We start from the raw sequence: 23797 nt of genomic DNA on the forward strand, positions 1-23797 counted from the left end.
AATTATTTTGACTAAAAAAATGTAATTAAAAAGCAGTGAAAGTTTAATGGAGGGCACATCAGATTGACATACATGAAAATAACTTACATAATTTAACTTTACAGAAGGGAACTTTAATTGCATTATGCACGTCCTTTTCCTAAAAGCTCTATACATTGACATATGGAAGAAGGCACAGAAGTATTCCTGATAAACAAGTACCATTTAAAATGCCCGGTTGCTGTAGGTCCCGTTGCATTCCTTGGACATTCTTTCTATTATTGTTCACATCAGTCTAATGCTTGTGTTATATTATGTTAATGTGATCACACCAGCATACTGATCTCACTATGCACAGTAAGCAACTGGTCTCTAGCTAATCAGAATTCTGTATTCAAAGTTGAACAGCTGCAATTACCACTCAGGGCCCAAAGAGGGGCTGCATTCATTTTGGGGTTGGAGGCAGGAAAAGTAAATGAGGGCAACATCTAAACAAAATGTAAGTGCAGCATCACAGGCCTTAAAAATAGGACTTGCACTGAATTGTGTTCAGAGCCATTTAAATGGCAATCTTTTAATCATTTTAATGAAGATAAATGAAACAAAGCCCTTTATATAAACAGTTTATTTATTCTAAACAGCAACACAGACAGAATGCCATATAAACACAGAGGAAGTGATGCAGAATAAGGATGCTGGCTGACTTTGGATCTTGGAGGCTCTTAAGCAGTAACAGCCTAGTTTCTCAAGGATATAAAACCGAATTCAGTGAGGGAAGGGGTTGGAGGGCATGATTTTTGTGGTGTTTTTTTTTCCATACAGCCAGCTAGAGGCTAAATATAGTTCTAACATTTTAAAGCATGCCTGCATCAGAGCAAAGGAACTAGAGATACTAGTGAATTTATAGAAGTATAAAAGGTTGTAATTTTACAGCAGTTGAAATACTGACATCAATATTAAAATAAAAGCAAGTTTTACATAACAATCAAAAATACAAAAGACTGAAGGAAGAGACCCTGTATGAAAAAACTGGGGGCAATTCAGCAAATTTAGAACTGTATACAAGTGGCGAATATGGAAAATGGCACACATACAACCCCCTCCCCTAAGTGGATATTAATTGTACATAGCAACATTAGATTTTGCAAAAGTTTTGTAAACAAGTTCTTGCCAAACCAATCCCTTCCTTTACAAGATGCTGCATGACAGATGCTTATGATGGTGCAAACTTCTTGGCTTGTGCTCGAACCCTCTTTTCATATTCCACTCTGTTTTGGCTGAACAGAAGAGAGGAAAAAGGGTAATTGTATCTTGAGAAATCAAGAGACTGTATTGCAGAGTTATTGTTCTAGTTATTGTCAATATGAAACCAAGTCATTGCTGAAGACAATTAGATAGGAATTCAGTGTAATATATTAAAAGTTTTTTCTGGACCATTACTCTGATAACTTCCTTTGGAGGGAAGCACTGTTTAACTAGTTACTTCCCAATCTCCATCTGTGTCAAATGACTGTACTGTTTGAATTCATACCGCACCAGTCTCTGTGAAAAGTTCTGTGCCTGCTCTTTCTCAAGGCCAGCTTTACCTTAAAGCATTTGTTTTCCACTCCCCATGTTAAGACCTGAAGTCATTAACAATTATAATTGACAGTATCCTAACAGTACGAAGTGGCTGATGAGAGCAGTTCACTAACAGTTGGTACACTTCATATGATTTTAAGTCACCACCTTCTCTGGAGAGAGAGATGAATTGCTCTTTAAGAAATGGGACAATGGTAACAGTATGGTAGTTTCAGCCTTCATTTCTGAAGACCTCAACTCCCAGCATTAAGCTTATCCCGATCTCCAGTTCCAAAAGTTAGCTCAATATTCTGAAAAAACACTGTAGTTCCCCAAGTCTAGCTACAGAACTGTGACCAGTTATGAAGCCCCAGCCTCAATACATAAAAGGGCAAGCTGTTTTCTATTCTTGGACCAACAAGGGATGGCAGTAGCTTAGTAGGGCATCCATTTACATTCAGCACCATATGTTTTATTATTAGCTGTCAGAAGTGGCAGTCAAGAGCCAAACAATTTTGCTACCATAGCTCTTGTACCAAGAGTAGTTTACAGTGGGTGGCGTTTGCAGACAGCTTTGCAGTAAAACTGAACTTAACTCTGCAGCTATGAAGGCTTGCTGCAGTAGAAGGAAAAAAACAAAGGCAGCACCATTATCTCCTTGGAAGTCAATGGTTTGGGGATAAGAAGAAACAAAGCAAACTGATGACACCAGTGAACAGTGAGACCAGACTGAAACCACTCCGGCTGCTTCTCAGAAACAGGCATACAGACCTTATTCTAGATTTTTTTTTCACAGTTCTATTGTGTTGTCACATGGGAATACAACCCAGGTGCTGGACCTCACACCCTCAGAATCCACACAGAAGAATGCCTGCCATACTAGACTGCATGCTTGCAGGACAAGAAGGGGGTTAGCACATTCAGAGTGCTGAAGTTAGAGTGACAGTACCAAAGCTATCCTGAAACTGAGAACAAGTATTCTTATTTGAATGCAAAGCTTATTCTTGTATAGCTCACAGCTTGTCTAAAAAAAACATGGAATCATAGAATAGTTAGGGTTGGAAAGGACCTTAAGATCATCCAGTTCCAACTCCCCTGCCATGGGCAGGGACACCTCACACTAGACCATATCACCCAAGGCTCTGTCCAACCTGGCCTTGAACACTGCCAGGGATGGAACATTCACAACTTCCCTGGGCAACACATTCCAGTGCCTCACCACGTTCACAGGAAAGAATTTCTTCCTTACATCCAATCTAAACTTCCCCTCCCAGCATCCCTGTAGGCCCCCTTCAGATACTGGAAGGCTGCTATGAGGTCTCCACGCAGCCTTCTCTTCTCCAGGCTGAACAGCCCCAACTTTCTCAGCCTCTCTCCATACAGGAGGTGCTCCCGTCCCTGATCATCCTTGTGGCCTCCTCTGGACTTGTTCCAACAGTTCCATGTCCTTTTTATGTTGAGGACACCAGAACTGCACACAATGCTCCAAGTGAGCTCTCATGAGAGCAGAGCAGAGGGGCAGGATCACCTCCTTTGACCTGCTGGTCACGCTCCTTTTGATGCAGCCCAGGATACGGTTGCTTTCTGTGCTGTAAGCACACACTGCAGCTCATGTTCATTTTCTCATTGACCAACACCCCCAAGTCCTTCTCCTTGGGCTGCTCTGAATCTCTTCTCTGCCCAACCTGTAGCTGTGCCCGGGATTGCTCTGACCCAGGTGCAGGACTTTGCACTTGGCATGGTTAAACTTCATGAGGTTGGCATCAGCCCACATCTATTTAAAACATCTCTGCGTCTTCCCCACTATTTATCAACTGCCAAATTACAGATGCATATATAATCCTGCTGTTTTGCTGCTTCTACCGACTATGTAGTAAGAGACATACTCTCAGACTGCAGAAATATAGTAACTCACCTCAAATACTATACATGTCCAAAAGCCATGAAGAGGATAAATGGGAGATTACATATTTGAAGTAGCAAAACTTATGTGCAATATTTATTCTCAAGGTTGTTTGTTTTTCTAGAAGCACAATAAAGCAGAAACAAGACTAGCAAATATTTGTTTTGTATATATATATATATCTGCAGGTAGAAGCTGATAAAAACCCCACATGAACTGTCTATACATGTATAAAACTAAATTATTTTGCTCAATAGTCTTTCAGAAGTGGCTTTGAAAAAAAAAAAGGGGGGGCAGGAGGGAGCTGTGCCTCTTTATTAGTGGCTTCTAGAAGTGCTGGCACAACTGTGGCCACCTAACTGTCCTCCATATGCACTCAGTCCCCATCAAGTCTTCGGTGGATACTTAAATGAACAAAGCTTTTAATTAAATGCAGGACTTGCTGCCCATCCCTTAGTTTCCTTCACTAGGATCCTATAGCAGGCATTTCTGACAAGTCTGCATGTGAAGTCTCATGAAATGTCATTTTTCAGACTTGCCTCTCTCCTGACACCCACTCTTCTGTCCGGAATGGCAATTCCAGATTTCAATCCTGTCATTATTTCAGTAGTCGTGAGTGCCAAAAGCATTTGTTTAAAGTCTTTTGCTTCCCCAGAGATCCATTTTTAATGGTGAGGGGAAAAAAAAAAAAAAGGTCCCTTTTAGCTCGTAAATGATCACTGCCCTATCACCAGTGCAAGCTTCACTCTGCTGAAGTGAGCTTCTTGTACTTCATAACCTGGTTTTTCACATATCTAGTTTTCACAAAATGCCACATATTTCCTACAGCAATCACAGCAGCTCTCCCTTACTTACAGGTACCCATTACAGGACAGAAGTTACTCCTACACTGATGAATAGGATTAATCACCTAATTCAGTCTCCTCTATCACTGGTCTCATAATTACGTCTCATCACTGCTAGTCAGCCTTTAGGGGAAAGGATTCTGTGTTGGGCTAGAACCAGGATGAAAATCATGGTCTACCTGAAGGAATCTTCACACCTCATTGCTGTTGCAATGCTATTAAAAGCCCCACTAGCCTATGAATCATGAAGTTACTGTTTTGTTTAAGTTTAGCACAAACTAGGCATCTGCACAGGATAGAAGTCACAAAGAAAATTCCCCTCATCATTCTTAAAAATATTAGCATGTTATACTCTAAGTAACAAACAGCTGTAGGCATTATAAAAGCTTTCAAGCTGATAAGCAAAGATACTTACCAGTAAATTGTGTAAGCCTCTGCTTGAGCTGGGTCTTGAATATTTGGTTCATTTAGAAGTTCTTGTATTCCTAACAAGATCTGTGGCAGAAGGAAGTAAGATAGGCATGGATATTACTAAGAGACATTCAACAAAAAAACAACCCTTAGAAACCAACTGTAGAAACAGTGAATATCTTACATTCACATCAGATAAGCAGGCAAAGCAAATAAAAGGGCTAAGAATATGTCTAAGTACAAATAATGACCTGTTTAATTGTGATTGCTGGCCTCCAGTCCTTATCCTCCTCTAAGATGGAGAGACACACTGTGCCTGAAGGATACACGTTTGGGTGGAATAATGGTGGCTCAAATTTACCTGATGAGGAAGAGAGAATTACTTGCATGCAGCACTAAGACCAAGATCAGTGAGCTGGTTTATATAGGGCAGGAGAGCAATGGACAAAGACACCCCTACCCCCAGAAAAAAAACCCACACAGATTTCTGGTGCTATTAATATTGGTTTTCTTCTTGGCTCAGCCTGTACCTAAAGCAGTAACTTCATCACACTTGTGCTATCAGCCCAAGTAATGTAACACTGTTGTTGTGACCTGTAATCTTCTGGGTTAGGAATGGAAACTACCAAAATAGTCTGTAGTAGCTTTGTGATAAAGACCTTCTTAACCAATCCTGTCTTTACAGCCTCACATACTCCTATACAGCGGAATGCACTTTGCTTATCTCTTCTCATTTTAAAATACTGCAAGTTCTAGACAAAGATTATTTGAGCTCCTAGCATTTTTTTCAGTTTCACATTTCCTTAATGTATAAACAAGAGGAACCAAATTCAACTTGCAAGACTGACTCACTGAAGAATTAGGCTTGTGCAACTCTTCCTTCTGCCACTCAAATCTATATTCTGCCATTTCTTTAATCTTTACAGGACTTAAATGGAACAGCCACTATGAAATATCTACATGCTAGTACAGTTTTCTAATTAATCTGACATCACTGAGCAGCTCATAAGCAAGATCTACTTGTGAAGTTCCGCAGGAACTCAGAAGCTGCATTGGTATGAAGTCTTACCAGTCACATATACATCCTATTTTAAGGCATGGCAATTCACTTAACACTTGCACAATGTGCTAGTTGGTGTTTCTCAAGATATTAACATTAAATATTTTCTAGTTAAAACACATTTCCTTGTGTATTTAGGTGGTAACAAAAGGAGTTGCCAAGACAACCAATACAGCTGAAACACTAAAATTAAATGAGAAATGGACCACTGTCAAAAGAGCCATCCGTATTCACTGTCATTGATTTGAAATGGAAGCCAATTTGAGAAACAAAAACTAGGCAAGGCAATAAATACTTCCAGATTTCTAAAGTAAGTACTTTTGAGATGGGATAAGGAAAACTCAAAAAAAACCCTCAAACGCCAGTACCTGAAGATATCTGTTGCACATAGTGTCAGAAAAAGAACAGATCCACATTTCAGAGCAAACTGATGAAAAGGTTAAAGTTGATGAAACTTTCTCTATTTATTATTTTTTCTAAGTTCTTGGCTTAGAAGACCAACTTAACATTAAGAACACACAAGGGCTTTGGTCTAACAATGCCTACCCGCTAGTTTCCAAACAGTACTGATCAACTAGTGAACACCTCAAGTGCTGCTTTTGTCAAACTTTGAGGAAAGATACACAGTAATTACCCTCCCATCACAATTCTGTTATACTGAGCCCTTAACTCATTTCATTGCAACTTTCTAAATGCAAAGTGATGGGTGGTGAAAAAAGAAAAAAGCAACTTTCTGTTAAGGAAAAGATGTCTGTAAGAAAGTAATAACCATTCATATAACTTTGTGGAACAGATTAACATTGCTCCAACAAACCTGCGGTTTTTAGTCATTTTACTTACATTTTGGGGGTGAAGAAGGGTAGTCATCCTTGAAAAGCATCCGTAATTTAAATAAGCCTCCTTCCCATGGTGTCTATAAGGAGTTAAGGTAGAGTTTCAATTACAGCAAACAGAAGTCAAACTTCTGGAAAAAAGCTTATCAGGAATATAATTTCTCAGACAAAGTGCAAGACATCCTTTTGCTATACAGTAGGAAATAGCTGTCCTACACTGTAGCATGCTGTCTAGGCTGAAACAAATTATCCTACCTATACAACGAGCTGAAGAATTAAAACCCCGCTTTTCCACTTCATTACAGCTAGTAATTGCTAAGTCTTCAACAGAGCCAGGATCATCAGTGATAATTCCATAAACAAGTCAAATTTTCATAGTATACAGATGAACAGAATACTTCTGAAGTTTTACATGTGTCCTGGTTTCAGCTGTATTGGAGATAATTTTCTCCCCAGTAGCTGATGCGGTGACTGGTAGCTGGTCCTAGTGCTGGTTTTGGCTTTAATATGAGAATAATGTTGGTAACAGAGCAATGATGGTTTAGTTGTTGCTCAGTAGCACTTACCCTGACTTTTCAGTCTCTCATGCTCTGCAGTGAGAAGGGGCACAAGAAGCTGGGAGGAAGCAGAGACAGGACACCTGACCAAAACTAGCCCAAGGGATATTCCATACTACACCATGTCATGCTAGGGATAGAATCTGAGGCGAGTTACCTGGAAGGGACCAACCACTGCCCTGGTGAGGTTGGTTATCGCTCAGCAGGTGCTGAGCAATTGCACTGTGCAGCACTGCTGGTTTTCTGAATTTTCTTTTTCTTTGTTGTTGTTCCCTACTATTATTATTGTCAGTATTGTTACTGTTGATATTACTTCTATTATCCTTAGATTTTACTTAATTTCATTTATGAAACTGCTCTTATCTCAACCCACAGGTTTTACATTTTTTCTTATTCTCCTGCCCATCCCCCTGGGAAGGCAGGAAATGAGCTACCAGCTGGGCTTAAATCATAGAATCATAGAATAGTTAGGATTGGAAAGGACCTTAAGATCATCCAGTTCCAACCCCCCTGCCATGGGCAGGGACACCTCACACTAAACCATATCACCCAAGGCTCTGTCCAACCTGGCCTTGAACACTGCCAGGGATGGAGCATTCACAACCTCCCTGGGCAACCCATTCCAGTGCCTCAGCACCCTCACAGTAAAGAATTTCTTCCTTATATCCAGTCTAAACCTCCCCTCTTTAAGTTTCAACCCGTTACCCCTTGTCCTATCATTACAGTCCCTAATGAATAGTCCCTCCCCAGCATCCCTATAGGACCCCTTCAGATACTGGAAGGCTGCTATGAGGTCTCCACGCAGCCTTCTCTTCTCCAGGCTGAACAGCCCCAACTTTCTCAGCCTGTCTCCATACAGGAGGTGCTCCAGTCCCCTGATCATCCTCGTGGCCTCCTCTGGACTTGTTCCAACAGCTCCATGTCCTTTTTATGTTGAGGACACCAGAACTGCACACAGTGCTCCAGGTGAGGTCTCACGAGAGCAGAGTAGAGGGGCAGGATCACCGCCTTTGACCTGCTGGTCACACTCCTTTTGATGCAGCCCAGGATACGGTTGCTTTCTGGGCTGTGAGTGCACACTGAAGCCAGCTCATGTTCATTTTCTCATTGACTAACACCCCCAAGTCTTTCTCTGCAGGACTACCATGAATTTCCTTTTTGCCCAACCTGTAGCTGTGCCTGGGATTGCTCTGACCCAGGTGTAGGACCTTGCACTTGGCATGGTTAAACTTCATGAGGCTGGCATCAGCCCACCTCACAAGCGTGTCAAGGTCCCTCTGGATGGCATTCCTTCCCTCTAGCATATCAACTGAACCACACAGCTTGGTGTCATCGGCAAACCTGCTGAGGGCACACTCAATCACACTGTCCATGTCAGCGACAACAATATTAAACAAGACCGGTCCCAACACCGATCCCTGAGGGACATCACTCGTTACTGGTCTCCAGCTGGACATTGAACCACTGACCACAACTCTTCGACATCATACAAGACATCATACAAGATGATACACATTCACTGAGGAAGGAGGTATTATACCCCCACTTAAAATAAGTTTGAGAAAATAGGATATGGATACACCCCTTAAGCATGTGGATGTAAATGTCTTCTATTTTGCCTCATGAGAACGTGGCTAAAAACCACAAATGAACAAAACATTCAGACAGCATTGTAGTACTGCTACAGTTAATGTGAGGTTCACTAGCCTAAACTAACCCTGTCTGCACTTGGTAGCAAGTAGTTTCACAGATTCCATCTTTTTGCTTTACAGAAGCTTTTTATCCCCATCGGAAACTGAGAAAAGCACTGATAAGAGCAGTTCCCATGCTACAGACAAAATAAGACAGCACTATTCAAAAACACGATACAGAAAAAGCATCCCACAAAGCACAAAAAGGCTGTCTCAAAAATACATTTTCTTGTCATCTTAGTTGGAAATAAGGAAAAAAAAAAGCCTGTCTTCTGACAAGTGGATCTCTGGTAAGTGCAGTGTCCTGGGTTCAGCAGTAGCAGTCATTTTTTCTCCTTCTTGGTAGCTGGTGCAGTGCTGTGTTTTGACTTTCGGCCTGGGAACGGTGCTGATAGTACTTGTGTTTGTAGTTACTGCTCAAATGTTTACTCTGATTAAGGACTTTGTGAGCCTCATGCTCTGCCAGGGGAGGAGGGGAAGCCGAGAGGAAACAGAGACAGGACACCTGATCCAAGCTAGCCAAGGAGGTATTCCATACCACAGCACATCATGCCCAGGGAGGTAACTGGGAGTTGGCTGGAAGGGCTTACTCTCTTCTGGGTCGGGCTCGTTTTGGCAGGTAGTATCATATTCTCTCCCCTTGTTTATTTCCTCTATCATTATTTTTATTAGTGGTAGCAGTAGTGATTTGTGTTATACCTTAGTAACTGGACTGCTCTTATCTCAACCTGTGGGAGTTACATTCCTGCGATTCTCCTCCCCATCCCTCCGGGAACGGGGAGATGGGGGGTTGAGGGTAAGGGTAATAAGAGACACTGTGCTTGGGTTTTAAACCACGACATGTAGAAACAGAGAAAAGTTTATAATGTATGTAAAATTCAGACCCCTTGTCTAACTTGCCTTTGCTATGGAAACACTGCAATGAAACTAAGTGTTAATTCTTTAAAATGAACCTGAGTAAAAATCAAATGTTACCCTCAGGAGCAGGCAGGTATGTTTAAAGACCACCTTAGGAGGAAATTCCCAATTGTTTTCTACGACTGATATATCATTTTTAGCAGAAGAAAAAAAAAGGTAAACAAACAAAGAGCAAACAAACACACACACACAGCAAGCACTCCATTGTCATTGGTATTCATTGTGCAAATTCTCAAGCTGGAATAGGAAGAAAATGTGTTATGAATACCAAAATAACCATGTTTTAGAAAGCAAGTAAGTTTCATGTCATTTGCTATTGTATACTTGAAGAACTTGTTCTGAACAGCTGTAGTCAGTTGTTAACAACTAGAAATATCTATTCTCCGGTATTTCCCAGAGGAAACAAACTTGCCCATTTAGAAGAGAGGAGCCTTTTCGTATGATGAACTTTTCCCATACTGTTTGCTTTCAGTCACAGGGGAAGACAAATAGCTTTTAATAATTTCTTCAAGTAGAACACCAGACAGTCAATCAAGTTTTTACTGTCTTTCTCACAGAGCAACATACCTTACAGATGAAAAACAGCAGATACTCAAAAGCCTTACTAAGATAGTAGTATGACAGCAAGATTGTAATGTGTAACTGGACAGGTTGCAGATGTTCTTGGAGTCAGATTCTGGGTAGTTAACAAGTGATTTGCTGTAAAAAAAGTGAACGAAGATATCCCAGAACTAACAGCATTTCAATTTTTGATCTGACAAGAAATCATTTTGGTGGTTTCAACTACTCATGTGTCTCAGGGGAAGCACGTGCAGTACAGCATGCCTCCAAACACAAAGGCAACAGAGAGCCACTGGCTGGTCTGGTAGAGACAAACAAGGCACACTGCTTCTTGTTATAGACAGCATTTTTACTCAAGTGAAAACCCCAATTTTTAAAATATCAGGAATCACATGAGCAAAACAAACCTTTTCCTGGTGTGATGCATTTCCTAGGATGCAAAATGTTGGCTTTAAGGATCCTGTTTGCTCCATTTTGTGGTTTATAACACTTTAAAGCACTAGGATGAAGATATTATATAGGCATTTAAAAGTGACATCATGATAAAGTGCATAACTGGCTATTATGAGGGATAATCTTGTTTTGGCAGAATGCAAGTGGATGAGTCTTACCCCTTTCTTTCCTGGAATAGCACACTCCCAGTTCATTAGATTCATTGTGCCATCTGGATTTTTCGTGGGTACTGCTACAAATCCCTGAATTAAGGCAAAAAGCCAAAGGGTGAGGATTTTGGAAGATGTACTTGGAATACTTCATGACATTTTATCTTTACAGTTATTTTTTTGCACTACATAGCTTTAAACTTTTTATTAAATAAATAAAAAAAAATATAAGAAAAATTACATCAGGGTAGAAAATGAAAAAATCTTCATCAGAACTCAAAACCAACTGCAGAGTCAGAAATGTCACAGTTCTCATACTTACAAATGGATGATCTTTTCTCCAGGCTTTTCTCTCCTGTGCCAGTCTGCTAAGAGCTATGCCAGACATATTCACAGTCCTTCTAAAAGAAAATAATTGCTTTTAGCGTAAACTGTTCCTTATAGTGTAAACAACACGCTGTACTATCCATTTGTAAGCCCTGCTCACTCAGGAGCTTCACTACTATATCCAAGACACACATTTTTGCACATCCTGCAGAAGTTAATATCAGGAATAACATCAAGTTTCCCCTCATCACCAACTTCTTACTTACTGGTCTTGACCTATAAAATACTATCCCCACCTTGTGTTTTATATCTGAATCACATCTTAGAAACTACTTCAACAGTAGCTTGGCAACAGAAACACTATCAGTAATGAGAAAACCATTCATACATTCCTACTTCCACAACTGAGAAACACCTATCTACCTCCTTCCTGCACCACAGAAAGTTCAGCTGTCTTCTGCAGGCAAAGACCTGCATTGCTCCTGTCTCTGGCAAACAGGAACAATGCATGTTACTTTTAGACTGAAAATTCCTGTTGAAAGGCAGTATTCTACACAAAAGCAATAAAGACACAGCAAATAACAGTATCATCTTGGTTTCACAGCACTATAGAACTTGAAGACAGCAATACGGAAGAGAGCTCAGCAATACGGAAGAGAGCTCAGCAATACGGAAGAGAGCTCAGCAATACGGAAGAGAGCTCAGCAATACGGAAGAGAGCTCAGCAATACGGAAGAGAGCTCAGCAATAGCCACTGGCCTACTCATTCTACAAAGCAGGTTTTAAATTCCAGTATAAACTGAAAGATCTTTCTACATTTTCACTGCCTTACTGACAGCCAAGCATGTCTTATTTGGTGACTGAGACTACAGAAGAAACACATACAGCACCGGTTACTGCTACAGATGACACAAGTACAGTTCTAGCCACAGTGGCTGCAAGACTGGTGCTTTCAAATTTAGGGAGGATTCTCCATTCACCCAGAACAGTAATCAAGGTGAGAGTTTATTTTTCACTGTCCAACTGTATCTAAACCTAGGGTTTCATTAGCCACATGGCCAAAACAAACTCCAGTGAAGATTTTTAATCCTCCTCCCTACTGCTCTTCTACCCATTTTAAGAACTGATAATTGGCAGTTGGAGAAGTCAGGTCAATTTATTCTAAACTCCTCACATAGCGAACAAGCTTTTGTGACAGCCAGAAGTGTAGAATTCTTCCACCAAACAAACTCACTGAATTAATAGAAGGAGTGTTACCACTCCCTTAAAATAAACATTTAGGCACTCACCAGTAATTAAGCAAAGTTCACATTCTATTACTATGTAATTACCTGTAAAAGTATTGCAGTCTGTTACTAGAATGATATGAATTGTAGCTCACAAAGATCCTTACTTTAAAAATCTCACACATCATTTAAGGTGGTGCTCATGCTTAAAAGACTAACCAAGCACTAACCTATTCCATGCATGTACATACCGCTTCAGAGATGTGGAATCACTGAAAAGATACCACCAGAGCAAAAAAACCCTCTCCCTTATGCAAATTACACAGGGAGTAGTTTTAAGGATTTTGTGAGCCCATGTGCATTAACAAATGTCAATGAGCTATTGAACATACATCAGAATTTCAGTGGTGCTTCCACCTGGTGGTCCCCTGCACAAACACGAACCTGCCCCTAACAATCTGAGAAACTCTTTCTGCTTATAAACCACTCCAATGCCATTCCATAGCTCAATACCTCAACTGCCTCTGCTGCCAAGACACGCCTTACAGGATACTTTCCAATATGTGAATTGTATTTCCTGAGGCCAACAGCCAATTAATGACGTGCACCTAAGGGGGAATGCCAACTTCTCAGAGCACATAAACAACATGTGTCCTGCAGAGCATCACCAATCAATAACCACTTCATGGGCGGGGGGAAGGTGTCCCACTTGCTTTGCAGCTGTTCATGCACCACACTCTGTCCTAGTAAATTAAATTTTTTTTTTCCTTTTCATGTTCTATGAATACTTTTTCAAGTCTTGGGACATTTGTCTTGGTTAAGCATGGACAGGATACATCCAAAACTTCAGTGTGTATGAGACAATGGGCTTCATGTATATGGACTCCACAGATTTTGTTACCCTAACAAGGGCAGGCAAACATCTAAAACATCACTACAAACTGCTACCAACAACAGATTAGAGACAAAAACGACTGAAAGCCCACTTAAAAAATTAAGTTCCTGTTAGGTAAGCATCCCTCACAAGCAAATCAATCCATTAACAAATGGTCAGTACCTAGTCTCGAGCAGCTCTCTTGAGACAGGACAGAGACTGACCACCTCAGTATGCATTTTGGTTTCAGACATTATGAAGGAACAGCACTGAGTATTACAGCTTAAGATATGATAGTCTCACTGCTACTTTTAACTTCTTTAGTAATTTACGCATATGATTTATTTGGTTTTTTTTCCACGTCTCTCCTTTGGAACAGGAGCATGCCCAAATATCTGTACATGAACTTTAGCTCTTGTAAGCTTTTGAAATACCTCACAAATGCAGGAAATCTCAATTAACCTGAAACAGTTCTGATTTAAAAGCAAATGCACAAGCACAGCACATCCCACCAAAATGACACAAAAAAGTAACACCTCTCTCCTCCCCACCCAGTTCTTAGGGTTTAGTTGCCTTGGGTTTTGGCTTTTTTGGGGTTTTTGTTTTTCTTTAAATCGCATCAAATTTGTTTTCTTCACCCCAAAAATTTACTGCTATTGAATTCCCAACACAATTACGTACTATGTCACTGGGAGGAACCCAAACTTTTGCGCTGAAGAAACTATACAAAGCCTGCCTTACACAGACCTAACAGACCAATCTTCACGTTTTGTTTGGTTTTAATCCCTCCTTAACACAGCTCAGTTTTAAGAGGTAGCAACGTTCCTTTTAATGCTATGAATTCATTAGAAAATTAACACAAACTTCCAAATTTACTCAGTAGCTGAATTCTGCTGCTGTTATTACCAGCTACTTTGGAAAGAACAAAACCAAACCCACACACTTATAGGAACAAACTAGGTTCCCTTGCACATCATCTTACCCATCTATACGTTCTTGGGGACAGGGGAACCTACTTTCACGCACAAAAGGTAAGTCTTGAAAAGAGGCATTCCGGTTCCACACCCGCAATTCCGACCCGTAACAAGTCTCTAAACACACCAACGATGTGCTTTTTAAGCCTCAAAAACTTTCAACAGCTCTTATTAATTCCTAACAGCGAGGGGGGGGAAAAATCGTTAACACTCCTAGCCTCATATGTTCACTCTGCAGGTTAAATACTGACACAGGGGAAAAAAATAATAATAAAAAAAACCAACTGGAGTAGTCTGCCCCAAAACGAGACAAACTTTATTTTCTGAGGGTGGAGAAAGCCAAGGTCTGACATTTAATCAGAGCGCTCTAACTCTGGACAGTCTCTTCCTGTCTGCAGCATAAAAAACCAGAGGCGGAACCAGCCGAACGGCTACCCACCCGAGCCGCAAAACAACAAAAGGACTCGCACAGCCACACGTCTCGGTGCTGGGGGTTCCGCGGCGGGGCCGAGCCCTGCCAGCCTCCGCCGAGGCCGCTGCGAAGAGACCACGGCCAGCGTCCGAGGCCTACACAGGGCATCCCGGCGTCCGCCCGCTCGCTCGCTCCTGGGCCTATACTCGTTGGGGCGGGGGCCGCTCCGCGCAGAGCCGGGGGTACGCAGACCTACCCAGAGCTCGGCCCGCGGCGACGGAGGCCTCCGGGAGCGGGCCGCGGGCGGGCAGCACTGCGCGGGCAGGCCCCGTCGCACGGCCGCAGCGGAAGCCAACAGCCCCCCATGCCCCGCAGGCGCCCGTCCCTTCACGCCACGTGCAGCGAGCGCCAGCCCACGTCCCCTTCCCTCAGGCCCCGGGGCCGCCTGCGCGCCAGGCCCCACCGTCCCAGGCCCCGCGCCCGACCAGGCCTCACCGTGATCGGCCGCAGCACTCGCGCGTGTCCCGGATTGAAGCAGCAGCGAATGACCCGGATGTTCCCGACTCGGCCCCCCCCCTTTGTCTCTGGTCCGGAGTTTCCCTCCCTCCCTCCTCGGTGCGGAGCGCGGCCGTATCGCGTGTCCCTCCACCCGACCCGTCCGTACCGCTGCGCCGGCGCGGTATGACCCTAAGCCCGATCCGTCCACTACGCTTTACGCATCCTCGCTGCGCAGGACCCAGAGGTGACCAAAATAATGCCTGAGCAGGGAGAGCGGGAAGGAATGCAGCCGGGCTCTGCCCGGCCTCGCCGCTCCCCTCCAGGCCCCGCCGGGAGACCGAGCGAAGTTTTACCTCGGGCTCCGCGAGTCCTCCGCGCCTCAACCGGCCCCAGTCCCTCGGAGTGCGCTAGCGCGGTTCTGGCGGCACTCGCCCGAGCTTAGCCGAGCACCCCCCGCCCCGTCCCCTTTCACCCCACTGCGCCCAGCCAGGCCTCTGATTGGACAGCGGAGCCCTCTGCCCGGGCGGGGCTTTCGCAGGTGACGGGCAGGCAAGAGAGCCTATCAGAGGGGCAGGGGGCGGGGCCAAGCGTCCCGCCCCCGGCCGGTCCGAGGCCGTGCCGGAGGCTGTTGGAATGGCCGGGAGCGGCCGCGGGTTCCTGTGGCGCAGCCTCTGTGGGAGCTGCGGCTTCGTGCTCTCAGTTGGTTGTTTCCCGTGGGGTTCTGGGGTTCTGCTCGGGTTTTAGGGATGCCTCTGCAGGGCTGTGAGTCACATTCTGTTCTCATCTTTGTTTTTCTGATTTTAATGAAACAGAACCAAAGTGCTGAAGCCTCCTGTTGGCCATGCTTACAGTGGTTTATTGAGCTGTGTTCAATGCAGCGTTAAAGTTCAAAATGGTTCATCTTAGGAACCTTGCTGCCCAACAGCCCACCTAGTGAGCTGGCACCGGCAAGTGATTATCTTGGGCACATTTAAATACCTACTGGAGGAATTCTGTCTCTTCATAACCCCGGGCAGGCAACTGGGGATTGGTCACTCTGGCACCTAAGGCTGGCAGAGTGAATCTAGGCACTGCTGGATGTTTTGGTTTATATTTTGTTCCATTTCACTTTTAAATTTCCCACTTAATTGTTTATTTTCTTTTTGTATCACCTCCAACACGATGTAGAATCCAACAGCATATTGCCTAATGGGGAGAGCATGGGTATGGGATCTTCATCACTTGGGGCTTTAAAGGCAAGTTAGACAGTGGGTGTTATAATTGTTGCCATTCCTGCTTTTAGCCAAGGGGACAAACTCTTTTCAGGCTTTTTTTTTCCCTCTGAACAATTCATATTCTTGTTTACATTTATTTTGGGTTTGTATCCTACAGAAGGGATGCAGAAGGTATTCTTGTGGGCTTTACCTCCGTAGGCTGGTCTCAAGAAAAACATCAAGCTGACATAGCAATGGATATTGCTTGACATAACAAGATCTTTGTTTAAACCTCAAATCTGTGTCAACTAGCTAATAAAACATCTTATTGCCAGCAGAGACGGAAAAGGATGAACTGCTTCCAAAGCTTTCACAGATCTTTTTGTAACAGCTCGTCAACAAAAACTCTCATTGCAGGATGGATCTGAGTTTGTCCTTGGAGTCACACATCTACCAAGTGCAGAGAAAGAGTTGAAATTGACTTTGGATTCACCTCCACTGGTGAGGGCTGGCCTTAGGCTCGAATTCCTCCCTTGAAGGTGAGTAGTTTCAGCATCTTCCTATTGCAATGAGAAATATGAAAAGTAGCATATAACAGAAAAGCTTAAGAATGAAAGCAATGATTGCACTTTCATGTAAACAAATCAAATCCTTGGGCCACTTGCCCTATTCTCATCAAGTCCTCATTTAGACTCAGAATAGTTAGGTTTGGAAAGGACCTTAAGATCATCCAGTTCCAACTCCCCTGCCATGGGCAGGGACACCTCACACTAAACCATGGCACCCAAGGCTCTGTCCAACCTGGCCTTGAACACTGCCAGGGATGGAGCATTCACTACCTCCCTGGGCAACCCATTCCAGTGCCTCAGCACACTCACAGGAAAGAATTTCTTCCTTACATCCAATCTAAACCTCCCCTGTTGAGGTTTTAACCCATTACCCCTTGTCCTGTCACTACAGTCCCTGATGAAGAGTCCCTCCCCAGCATCCCTATAGGACCCCTTGAGATACTGGAAGGCTGCTATGAGGTCTCCACGCAGCCTTCTCTTCTCCAGGCTGAACAGCCCCAACTTTCTCAGCCTGTCTTCATATGGGAGGTGCTCCAGTCCCCTGATCATCCTCGTGGCCTCCTCTGGACTTGTTCCAACAGTTCCATGTCCTTTTTATGTTGAGGGCACCAGAACTGCACCAGAACTAGCTTCTCTCTGTAAATTATTTAACAATAATTATGTTCTCTTGGAATGAACAGATCCTGTTCACGTTTGTGCTTTAGCCAATACTGTATCACAAGGATGTAAAATGGATACCTGTCTGCCTGTGGACCCTCACTCCTGTTCAGCTTTCTCTTTTCCTAATGCATGCACACTTGTGGCAGCATCTGCCTTAATTTCTTTATTCCTTTTAACTAGGTAAGTGCTGGAGAAGTGATGGAAGACAGCAACTATGTGTACAGAAAGCATCCCGGCAGTCGCAAATTACTTGGGAAACAGGGGAGCTTCAAAGATCTTGATGAGAACATTAGTTGCAGGCTGATCCACTGAACAGTCAGTGGATGCCATCTCACTATGATATTACTTGGTGAAAATCTATTTTGAATGTCTGGTGGTGTCTTTACACTAATTTGGAAACTTTCAGCAGGGACTGTTAAAAGTGCTATAGTGGCTATGCCAAATCAGACTAAATACTACTCTAGCTAAGAAATCTTTTGCCAGTAGCAAATGTCCGTAGTAGAACCAGGACAAACATGTACTCCCTTGTATACTTTTCCCAGTGATTGCAGTGGCATTAACAAGAGCAGTAAGTTTTAGGGGAAGCTGTTAACACACTGCTTACAGGATTTATCTCATGCAATTGTGCAGAATCCAGACTTAGGGAACATCCCCTAAATACAGACTATGCATTTCTGACTGTCAAGCAAGATGTCAGCACAGTAAAAGGTGAATTTGCATAGTCATTTCCATCTTTCTTAAGTGAAACTTCACACTGAAAGGGAAGCTAACTCCAAATAAACTCTGAATGTTATAAAAGATACAAACAGGATGTTAGTGGCTTACTTGTTTATGTCCTCTTTATTAACTGGTTTCTGGTTGAGGGTACACTTTTGCTAACTGATGAAAACACTTGAAGCAACAGGCATGTATAGCAGGAATTTGGATTTAAAGTAGTGCTCGTTGATTGTAAATTGCAAATACTTTTAGCAAGACAGTCTGATAAAAACAGATGCACATGTTGTTAATTCCTATTAGGGATGTTAGTACTTATTTTAGTAATATTCAAGTGCAATTTGAATAATTTTAGTAAAATGACACCATCTTACTGAAGCTGCGGAATATATATGGGAATATTAGAATGTGCTTTGCATTTATAACTGATTAAATTGTTAAGATGAAATTTACCTCATACATAACTGTACAGCCTCTAATATTTTAGAAGTCACAGGTCTTAGCTTCTCATACTTAATTCTTACTCGCAGCTTGGAAAGTAAAAGCAGTCCAGTGGTCTTCTCAGTGCTAATACTGACTTATGAACTTTTCTACTGTAGAAGGCAGAGCTGTTAAACTGCCTGAATAAGTTCACCAAAATGTACTTGGTACTTAATCATTTACTTCCTTCACCCCTTTCTATCTCCAAAACTTTTGCTGCAAGCATGTAGTAAGTGGCTACTTGTTTACATTTCTTATGCTGATCGTTGGCCTTATTACAGTGTCAATTTCAGTTAACTTAATTTTTCAGACAAAAGCTTTTATATTAAAAAGCAAAGTACTGGATTATAAAATAGATCTGAGATGTTAGGCGGGGTTATTTGGGAGCTGTGTGAAAGAAAATGTAAGCAAAGTGATTAGTTAGAACTTGGTATATGGGCGTTTTTTTGTGATTGTATATCCAGAGGGGACTATTTCCAACTATAATGATCAGCAACAGTCATAGTAAATGCAAAGGAAAATACCTGAATTTCCCAGCAGATATAAATCTGAATAAACATGACTTTTTTCCTGATGTCTTTAGGACAGCAGACAAGGATGTGCCTCCTTTCCAAAGGAAAAATATTATTGCTTTGAATCACTGCACAAAAATGCAACTACATTTTATATCTGAAGTGCTACCTAGGAATGTCAGTGAAATCACAGTGTCACTGTCAACATTAACGGACTTAGAAAACAAAGATTTAAGACATCAGACTTTAAAAGGGAAAAACAGGTTTATTTCATGCAGTTTACAATACACTAGTGTTATGAAAAGGAGGTTAAAAAAATATCCACACACATTTTAGTTGCATGTTTGTTTTAAAAACGATGGTTAACTGTAACCACCTTCAAATGACTTGGGAAGCCCTAGCAGTTTTTTATCCAGGGAAATTCCATGGATTCAGTTTCTTCTCTATGTCTGTGCTAAGAGTTTTGGCTAATGCAAAAGCATTAAAACCAGATCAAAACTCAAACTTTGCTGCAGTAAGAACACTTCAGAGATAATGAATTGGCACAAAATAAAGTGTTATTGCTAATCCACTATCCAGGAAATAACATGTTGCAAGTATGGCCACTTGGATATTAACACAAATAGCTGATGCACAGCTAATGTTGAGACCAGTGACTTTGGAGAAGAGTTTAAAAAACCAAGTAACATCTGCAGAATTGGGTAGGTGGGCTTTGAGAGTCCATGGGAAATTGCTCTCCCATAGGAAGGCTCAGATGAGACTTAGGACGGAAGCAGGTGGAAATAGATACCATTTGATGCTCCTTCAGTTTGGTGACCTTGTTTCAGTTTCAGGTAGATAGGTTGCAACATTTCTCTTACAGTGCCTTGGCACTTGCTTCATCCTAGCAAGTACACATGAGCCAAGTTAAGTTTGAGTAAAGCTGTTCATAAGCTTTTGGAAAATCTTCAGAAGGAGCAAGAATCATGCACATAAATACATTAACTCTTACGTTTCAGATAACCAGACCTGGAAATCTCAACAGGTGCCAGGTCAGGTCAAAATTTAGGCTCAGCTTTCTAAGGTCTATTCACCCCCAAAGTAGCAAAATAACTTTCTAAAAGGTCTCTCTCATTATAGCACTTATTAACACAACATCCTAAAAAGAACCCTTTGATGGGCCCAGAAAACTATGTTTGCAGCAGTATCTATTCACAGGACCTTTGAGTTTATGCCTCAGCAGACCTTGCTAAAGTAAAGGGCAGCTAAGCTGCAATGCAATATTCAGCAACAATTTCCTGGGTCAGAATCATCTCAAGATCTCTCTGTCACCAGTGCTGTTCATGGGAGTTGTTAGATTTCAGCACAGGCAATAACAAAGTGCTGGGCAAGTGTACCGTCTTCTCTGACCAACCTGGATACTGAAATTCCAAACCATACATGAACACTTGTATCTGCAACTGCTTCAGCCATTTGTAGAAATGATTTTGGAGTCTGTGAAAGAAAACCAGAGCAGCTGCTTTATAAATGTTATGTGTCTCCGGAACTTCAGGTTAGCCCTGGAAAGGATTTTAGCCCTTGGCATTTCTGCACTGAAAATGGAAAGAGTTCCTCTATCTGACACTCATTTAAGAAAACTGAACAGTAAGATCTACTTAGCCCTTGAAAGCCTCAGTTCAGTAAGAAGCCTTTAAAGACAGATCCTGATTGTTGTGAGCCAAAGGAAAGTTATATGCCACTGATTTCAGAGAGCCTTCCACCTCTTTTTAAACTGAATATTTACACTATTTTAAGAGTCTGTAATTCTAAAACACAAACCCAGGTAAGATCCTGACATTGTCCTTCAAGCTGGAAATAACTGCAGTTTCAAATGTAATGAAGCAACAGGTAGAATTCTCAGACCATATGTATTTCAAAATTGTTGTGTTAGAAAATTGTCCAATGACCACAGTAGGGTTAAACCAGGAGGTTTTAATCCTCCTGTCCTGAGCTACCAGGTACTTTTAAAGGTGTAACAAAATCTCATCTCTGCAAGGGCCCCACCTGTCAGGGCTGATTGAAGAATTTAATTTGAAAAACTTGAAAGATGCTTTTGATGTGGTGAGAGAATAAAATAAGAGTGACACTTTCTGATTTTGTCACATCTCAAGTGGACAGACTCTTTCACTTACTTTCATCTCCATGAAAAGCCCAGTACTTCACTTCTGTCTCAGTACTCCTGAAGGAATCTCTTCCAGTATACCTGCACGACTGGACAGTACACATTACAATCCAGTTTCTAAGGTCGTTTCATTTATCCAGATACTATTGGGTTTTGCATCCACATTCATTTAATACTAATAAAAATACTAGTTTGCAATTAAAGTGTTAACTTGCTGGTGGTGGCTCTACAGCTCAAAAAGAGACTGACAGCTCTTCACCAACAGGTATTCAAAGAGCAGGGTTCTGTCCTGAGCAGCAGTTCCCTCAGCACACCTACAGTCGGGGGGGTTGTTTTATCTGCTAGAAATTTTTCTCCTGAAAAAAAGACCCAATCAATGAAACTCTGTCAGAGAAAGAGGAGATTGAATCCATTTTGGTATCTTCATGAAACAGTCCTGTTTCTAATCAGCCATAACTGTGCATTCACATTGCGAGAAAGGAGCTATACAGCTCCTGTAAGGAAAGCGAAGAAAAAAATGGTGGATGGAGACTTTAAGCTCAGTTTCTTAAAAAATATCTTTTACTAATCCTACAATGAAAGACAAAAGGAACCTTCATCATCACAAGAAACCTGAGTTTGGAGAAAAACACAGTAAATAGTCCAGATTTTTTGAGTATATGATTCTGAGGGATGAAAGTTCAGTAGAGAATTAATATAAGCTTCTAAATACAATCAGGCCTTTGACAGACAATAACTTACTGCAGGATAACAAACTGCACATAATCCATGGTGAACCCATAGGAAAATTCCAGGTAACCTCTTGTCTTTTGGTTAAAAAAACCCCATAAAACAATGTCTTTCACAATTACTGTGTGAGCTGCCAGGTCAGACTATACTTTTGGACAGTTATTATGGACCAGATGCCATTCACGTCTTGGAGGCCTCAGGATGACTCATTCATTGCAGATAAACCCCAATTTGATTGCTGCTTGAAGAAGTCAAAAGCATTTAATACAAAAATGTCACCACCAGTACAGAAAACGAGCCTCTGATAAAGCTTACGGCCAACAGTATATGCTACCTGTTTCCTTGCTTCTTCAAAGCAAGAAATCGCTATGGCAAATTTGAACCTCTTGGTTTTTAAACAAGTTTTGCAAGAAGTTTGTAACAGCCTTTAAGGGATTTCACTGAAAATCATGTGCTGAAGTAACCTCCTGTTCCATGGACAACACACCAAAGAACATCACTGAATATTCATATAGCAAAAGGGTAGAAAGTTAAATCACAGAATTTACATTTCTGTCAGAGGTCACCCTGATTAATTGTTATGTTTTGGCACCTCTTCCTTCCTGCTTTATTTTCTTCTGCTATGATCTCTTTGTGCTCAGAATCTTAAATTCTAACCTAGAATACTGTTTCAAGAATACAGGAGCTGTGTAAATTCAGAGTTCACATCACAGACTTCTGCACTACATCTATAAACCCATCAGCTTTACACAGTCATAGGCAGTTCTCTTGAAGTAACTACTCTTCAAATGACAGAAAAGAAACAAAGGACTCCACTTTGAGCTGTATCAGTACATCACCTCATCCTGCAAGATCTTAACAGATGAAGCGATGTTTACAAAACCTTGTGATGTAGACTGGACTCTCATGCAGTTACCTCGTTACTATAGCTAGCTTTATTTGAAATTACAATAGTCAAATAAAAGGAAACCTAACTTAGGGATCAGTTCTTAATGCCTTGAAGAAGGCATACGGTAGCACTTCTATTGATCTGAAAGCTCTACATGTTCACAAAAATTAAAGCAATAATGACATTAGCAAGAACAAGAAAGTAGTTAGTTCAGGTGGTCTCAAACAGCATATTTAAATAATTTGCAAGACACCTGCCTATTAAAGTTTATTGTTTTGGTTTTGTTTTTCTTTCTTAACATCCTTATGAGGTATTGGAAACAAAGTGCAAAATGATTAGCCACTCATTTGCCCAAATTTGCTACAACAGGGACACAATATAAACTAGACTGCAGGTAATCTCACTGTAAAAGCATGTTTTCAAACTGAAAATACTCCAGTGGAAAAAAAAATATACACCTAGAAAAGCCCACTCTTTTACATGTTCTATATTTGTTCAGTTTGCTCAGTTTGTTACTCACGCTTTGCTGCTGTCATTGTTGGAAATTTGAAAGAAAATATTCTGTCTCTTTTGGGTTAAATAAGAGAGACAACAGAAATGCTGATTCAGAAGGAGCACTGCAAAACAGATATTTCAGGCATTAAATCCACTTCAGCCAATGCCGATTTACTCTGTAGAGC

The 23797-nt window shown here is 41.8% G+C and overlaps 1 protein-coding gene and 1 long non-coding RNA gene across 5 annotated transcripts; one reads left to right on the forward strand and one right to left on the reverse strand.

Annotated features, from left to right (window-relative positions):
- Positions 1 to 22: 22 nt before the first annotated feature.
- On the reverse strand, positions 23 to 15704 carry UBE2I (ubiquitin conjugating enzyme E2 I). Of its 4 annotated transcripts, none has more exons than XM_031042866.2 (7): positions 15585 to 15704; positions 11243 to 11321; positions 10930 to 11013; positions 6599 to 6671; positions 4950 to 5059; positions 4703 to 4782; positions 23 to 1256 (listed from the first exon to the last, which is right to left on the reverse strand). In XM_031042866.2, exons 2-7 carry the CDS (start codon positions 11306 to 11308, stop codon positions 1193 to 1195), a joined length of 477 nt encoding a protein of 158 aa, XP_030898726.1. In that variant the 5' UTR covers positions 11309 to 11321; positions 15585 to 15704; the 3' UTR covers positions 23 to 1192. The 4 variants fall into 4 exon arrangements, with proteins under 4 accessions (XP_030898726.1, XP_030898730.1, XP_005142194.1 ...); XM_031042870.2 differs by having other exon boundaries at positions 11243 to 11318; positions 15585 to 15703; XM_005142137.3 differs by lacking the exon at positions 15585 to 15704 and adding an exon at positions 15229 to 15366.
- Positions 15705 to 15842: 138 nt separating this feature from the next.
- Positions 15843 to 18478, forward strand: LOC115945321 (uncharacterized). Its single transcript, XR_004079680.2, has 3 exons — positions 15843 to 15993; positions 16842 to 16963; positions 17834 to 18478. It is a non-coding gene; the product is annotated as an uncharacterized lncRNA (long non-coding RNA).
- The last annotated feature ends 5319 nt before the right edge of the window (positions 18479 to 23797 follow it).

This window comes from Melopsittacus undulatus, chromosome 8, assembly GCF_012275295.1.
Source record: "Melopsittacus undulatus isolate bMelUnd1 chromosome 8, bMelUnd1.mat.Z, whole genome shotgun sequence".
Taxonomy (NCBI): Eukaryota; Metazoa; Chordata; class Aves; order Psittaciformes; family Psittaculidae; genus Melopsittacus; species Melopsittacus undulatus.